At 35.4% G+C, this 5,546-nt stretch overlaps 1 protein-coding gene across 2 annotated transcripts in view; it reads right to left on the bottom strand.

The window, feature by feature from the left end:
• Positions 1–380: 380 nt before the first annotated feature.
• The window catches only part of LOC137394104 (glycerate kinase-like), a 36,498-nt gene continuing 31,332 nt past the window's right edge, over positions 381–5,546 (bottom strand). For both annotated transcript variants that reach the window (XM_068080826.1, XM_068080832.1), the window contains 2 exons: positions 980–1,188; positions 381–814 (listed from right to left, as the gene is read on the bottom strand). In XM_068080826.1, coding sequence (XP_067936927.1) covers positions 560–814; positions 980–1,188 — 464 coding nt within the window. In that variant the 3' untranslated portion in view covers positions 381–559. The remainder of the gene's footprint in view (positions 815–979; positions 1,189–5,546) is intronic.

Genomic DNA, 5,546 nt, shown 5'->3' with positions numbered 1-5,546 from the left:
TTACTAAAATCGTTACCAATATTATAAATTCAGTTGGTGCAACTTCAAAGTCGGATAACTCAACTTCGTGATTTGCGACTTAACCATGGTTTCTGTGACCGCGACACATATATATTGTTTGTAGATGTACATGTATCTACTAATAAATACATGGACTAGTGGCAGTGCTCTGATAACTCAAACACTTTCGCTCGGTTCCAAGCTATCCTTGCTGAGTTATCCAAGTTTGTCTGTATATTGTTTGCTTGATTAACTTTCTCATAATTGGTCATAATATTGCCATCAACATTTTTAGAAATGGATTCCGTGAGGGAACAACTCCAAAATCAAGAGTGGCAAAGAGATCGAAGGCGGAAACGAAGTAAAATTGTTGTATTGTGTGCTGCCTGATTACTTTTTATCTCCACCAATACAGGCGTTAGCTTGAACAAATATCTTTGCTGAGTGTTAATATCATACCATAAAAAATAATGTCGATGTTTAATTGGGGAAGACAGTATCGGGATAATTAGGTTTGGCAAGCAGATCTTATGAACAACTAAAATACTTGATAAATGCATCACCACGAATTATTACGTATCAGCAATAGCTGGAAATTTTGCACATCAATTCCTGTAGCACCTGTTGAAACATGATATTTGCCACTTTCTAAATTTTTATAAAATGTGTAGGAATCATGTTCATCAAGGTATTGTTGTGCAGTTTTCCCACAAACAATCTGATCTGCTTGTGTGCAGTTGGCAATGGCGCCTGCCACTTCATTTCCACCGTCTATTCCGTCAGAATCGACACTTAACAGTTGCACATCGCAGCGCTACAAAAAATAAACTGCATTACAAATACAAATATGCTTAGTTAACATATCACTGAACTTCATAATGGTAAATAATGTAGTACACCTATTGTAAAATTAAAAAAAATTACATTGTCTGCAATAATTAAGGATTTTGATCATGAAATGGTGATATGCACATCTTACCCGCAGAGATTCATGTTCTGAATATTTTTTCTGGAGGTTTATTGCTGTAGCCAATGCCACCTCTTGACATCGGCCACCTCTGCCTGGACTTCCCTCCTTGACATCAATAACAATCTCTGAAGTGAATATCAGACAAATGGGCTTTTTTGTGCTCCTAGCTTCATTGGCTATGATGGCAATGCTTTTAAGCTCTGTCTTTGGCATGCCCACTGTAAAACCACCAATGCAGTAGGCGCCACTACAACGTAGAGGTGTCCATTTCGAGAACGTTTGCGTTATAGGATTTCACATAAAACGAAGTGTACAATACATATAAATAGCCTAATCCATTGCAAGATCTATCCAAACTCACCCCCCTTCGGATCTTAAAAAAACTAACATCATTTTCCTAATCTAGTGACTACAATAACTATGATATTTATGGTTTGTATCAATTTTTTCCTTATTGTATTTGGTTAGGGTCCATGATTACAGTAAATTTATGTCAAGTAAATTTATGTCAAGTGCACACCTTAAATGTCAATTTAATCCTTATTGTCAACTATTTCTACACATGGTGTATAAAGCAGGCCCGTATTCCCTGGGGCGGCTGAGCCGCCCCAACTTTTTAGGAATTTTCTGCGGCTAAGTACAGTAAAACTCGGATAGCTCGCCCTCACATAAAATGTAACATTTCAACTCGAACGGATTTGTTTGGTTTATTCCCACGCAATAAATTGCTTCAGATAACTCGCCCTCAACATCATTTACTCGAACAGTTATTTGCCCAACAGCTATGGAGACGGTTTTTATCGCTGTAGAATATCATTTTATTCCAAGCCATAGAGACAAACATCAACTTTTAGTCGTTCTTAGGCGTCATTATTATCATCAGCTGCTAAATATTCTTGTTAACGACTTTTATAACGGTTTTCAAAAGGTCAAGTTTTACCAAACATACGCTTGGACATGTAGCGAAAGCGTAGAAACCTCCGGATGAACTTAAAATAAAATCGACAAAATTGATCCTTGTTAAAACGCTCAAAAGAAAAATACATGTATGTCTTTTTTCTGAGCGTTTTAATTGCGGTCAAGTTTTGCCTATTTTAATCGAAAAACGTCACGGCAGTCACATCACCTAAAACAAATCTCAAAAAATAGAAAAATGTTGATACTTTCCGATAAAGGTTTTTACAACTTCACATGAGAGGCCCTACAAGAGAGAAACATGTTGGGGGGCTTACACCGCCCCCTCCACACCCCCAGGTGTTCATAACTAGTCGCCTAACATTAACCCCCAACTTGCAACCAGTGAATACAGGCTTGGTATAAAGGAAAAAGTTGTATGTGTAACATAAAGTGAATGGATAAAATATATTCACTATAGATAAGCAAGGTCTGTCTGTCCATCCGAAGCCAGGGTTGGAGGTAAGAATAAAAGCTTGCTTTAATGAAACTTCAGCTTGGTAAACCAAATTGTAATATCTGCACCAATTGGCTGCCTCGGTGTATTTTTGAAGATGTCTCTCATGGCATTCTCGACTGTCAAGGTACTAGTGTATATAGTAGAGGTACCTCCATTGAAAACTTGCACCGAATCAACATTTTACTGTTATATAGAATCTCATACATAATATGGTGCAACATTTTTGAATAAATTCTTTAGGTGAAGTGGAATTTACATATACCTTACAAGGTTGAGGAGGTTTACGATGTAAGGGTGTCTACTGTATAATATCCATGTTTTATAAAGCAACCAATATCATACAAAATTTGCAAATGTGTGCGCATAGTGGAAGATAATCCTTACCATGTAAATGCCAATCTATTTAGCTTGCAAAATCCATTGCAAATATAATTTGCATAACTGACACAACATTCTGTAGATTTGTTGAGAGTTGTAAACTTGAGAACAAGCATCTCACAAAGGTCTACAGTTTCTGTCTAAAGACAGCTATTAAAGCAGAAATTTCTTATCTCATAAATGTGGTTAGAACAACAGTTAATTGAGCTACAGCATCTTACTGGAGCAAGCTGAGGGATACATGTAGGTTAATGGCTACCTAGCCTGTCTTAACAAACTGTTATTTTTGCAGAGTTGTCCCCCATCGAGCGGAGCGAGCAAAACAACAGATTGTCACAATACGCACTGCACATGGTGCATCAGCTACACTGAAAGAGAGTTGTTCTCTTTCGTCTATGTGGCTTGGCTGCGATGTCATCTCGGTTGCTCCATTGGTAATCGCAACGGATTTAGCCCAAAAATTTATGTAGTAAAAGATAAGATAAAAACTGCAACTGAGGTCGCGAAAAGTAATACTGTAATGGCCTGAACCATAGAGTTATCTCCCCCTAGAATGATAACTACACGAGCGTTTCCGGTGCCAACAAGGAGCGTTTAGGCCACGCCCCTTTTTTGTGCTAGTCAGTCGTAGTGATTGACTAGATCAATAACATCAGCCATGAGAAAGGTTAAACAAGGATCATGAATTTCCAGTTAAGATAGTAATTAATGCTCATATTAAAGAAATGATGATTATAGTTTATTACTCTAATCTATGCTTATTATTTAAAGCAATTCAATACCTACCAGGGATCGCTAAACATATTATGGAAATGTTTACTTTTTCATATCCATTTCCATCAATGATATGCAGCCCCCAACAGCCCCATACAGCAATGATATACAGCCAATGATATACAGCCCCCCTGTATATCATTGTTTCCATAAACATAACTATTTCCATAATTTTAGGGAAATGGATATGGAAATTTTATTTTAGAAGTATGGAAATGTTATTGAAATGGAAATTATATGGAAATGAATTATGGTTATGTTATGGAAATGAAAATAATATGGAAATGAATTATGGAAATGTTATGGAAATGGGAATAATATGGAAATGTTATGGAAATGGAAATAATATGGAAATGAAGAAGGGAAATGTTATGGAAATGGAAATAATATGGAAATTAATTATGGAAATAATATGGAAATGAATTATAGAAATGGAATTAATATGGAAATAAATTATGGAAATTTTATGGAAATGGAAGTAATATGGAAATGAATTATGGAAATGTTATGGAAATAATATAGAAATGAAGTAGGGAAATGTTATGGAAATGGAATTAATATAGAAATAAATTATGGAAATTTTATGGAAATGGAAATGATATGGAAATAAATTATGGAAATGGAAATTGTGACATACACGTAATCCCTGATACCTACTTGACTTGCAAAGGCACTGAATAGATAGTGTTAAGTAAGTTAATGCAATCAGTTACTCATAGATAAGATAGATAGTCATACTGGGGTTGTATTACATTAGTGTGATGGGAAGCTAATCAACTGCCATCAACTATGAGCTGTACTACCCGAGTTGCCCGAGTAATAAAAAAGTCTTTGGACAGAAAATTTATTTTTATATAACATTTACCATTCTAACTTTTAAACTTCATATCATGAGAAATTATTTTTAAGAAGTTCAAATGAATTAAGAGGAAAAAGAAAAACAACTGTAAAGGTTTTCAAGCTTCTTCAAACAACTGCAACTTTTAAATTTCATATCATGAAAGAAGTGTTTTGTTGAAATAAATTAGGAAGAAAAATGAAACTGCAAATGTGTTTAAATGTAAATGTGAAATAATTAGCAAGCAATGGCTAAATATAATCCGTTTAGCTATGATTACAATGAAAAATTATTTAATAAATAAGGTAATAAAAGAGTCTATTTTATTTTTATATACAGTCAAACATGGATAACTCGCCCACGGATAGCTCGAACACATGGTTAATTCGAACGGTTTCTTTGGTCCGTTCCCACGTAATGATAAATTGCTATAGATAACTCGAACTCAACACTGTTAATTCGAACTGTTTTTTTGCCCAACGGATACCGAAACGGTTGTTATCGCTTTAGAAAATCACTTTTTTCAAAGCCATAGAGGTAAACCTCATCTTTTTGTAATTCATAAGCGTCGTTATTACCACCATCGGCAAAATATTTCTGTCAACGACTTTTCTAAAGGTTTGGTGAAATTTGATTTATACTGCTATACGATGAGTAGCACGGGCTAGCCGGGTCACGCGTGCAAGGATTTTCGCCACGCACATACAAAACAAAAACAGCATGTTGTTTTGTATGTGCGTGGCGAAAATCCTTGAGTGCGTGACCCGGCTAGCCCGTGACGAATAGTTTTCCGACGTTGATTCCGTGTTCAATCAACGTCGGAATGTTGAATGTTTAAGACGTCTTAAAAATTGTGGTAATTAAACGTATACGTTGTCTTAGCTAAAAAACTATTCATCGTTTGACCTAAACACAGAATACGTGTGTACATTCAATAAGTATCCATTCAAAAAGCGTGAGTGATATACAATGTACTGTAAAACCTCGTAAAACTTTTAATTGAACTGCCTCGGAGTGTTGCTCTTAACAAATCCCAGGTAAAGTAAAGTTATCTTTGCATAAACTTCAAGAAAAATCGACAAAATTGATCGTGGGTAAAACGCTCAAAAGAAAAATATGTCTTTTCTTTTGAGCATTTCAACAACGATCAAGTTTTGCCAATGTCAATCTGA

The sequence above is a fragment of the Watersipora subatra genome, chromosome 1, assembly GCF_963576615.1.
Source record: "Watersipora subatra chromosome 1, tzWatSuba1.1, whole genome shotgun sequence".
NCBI classification, from domain to species: Eukaryota; Metazoa; Bryozoa; class Gymnolaemata; order Cheilostomatida; family Watersiporidae; genus Watersipora; species Watersipora subatra.
This window is presented reverse-complemented; position numbering and strand designations above follow the sequence as displayed.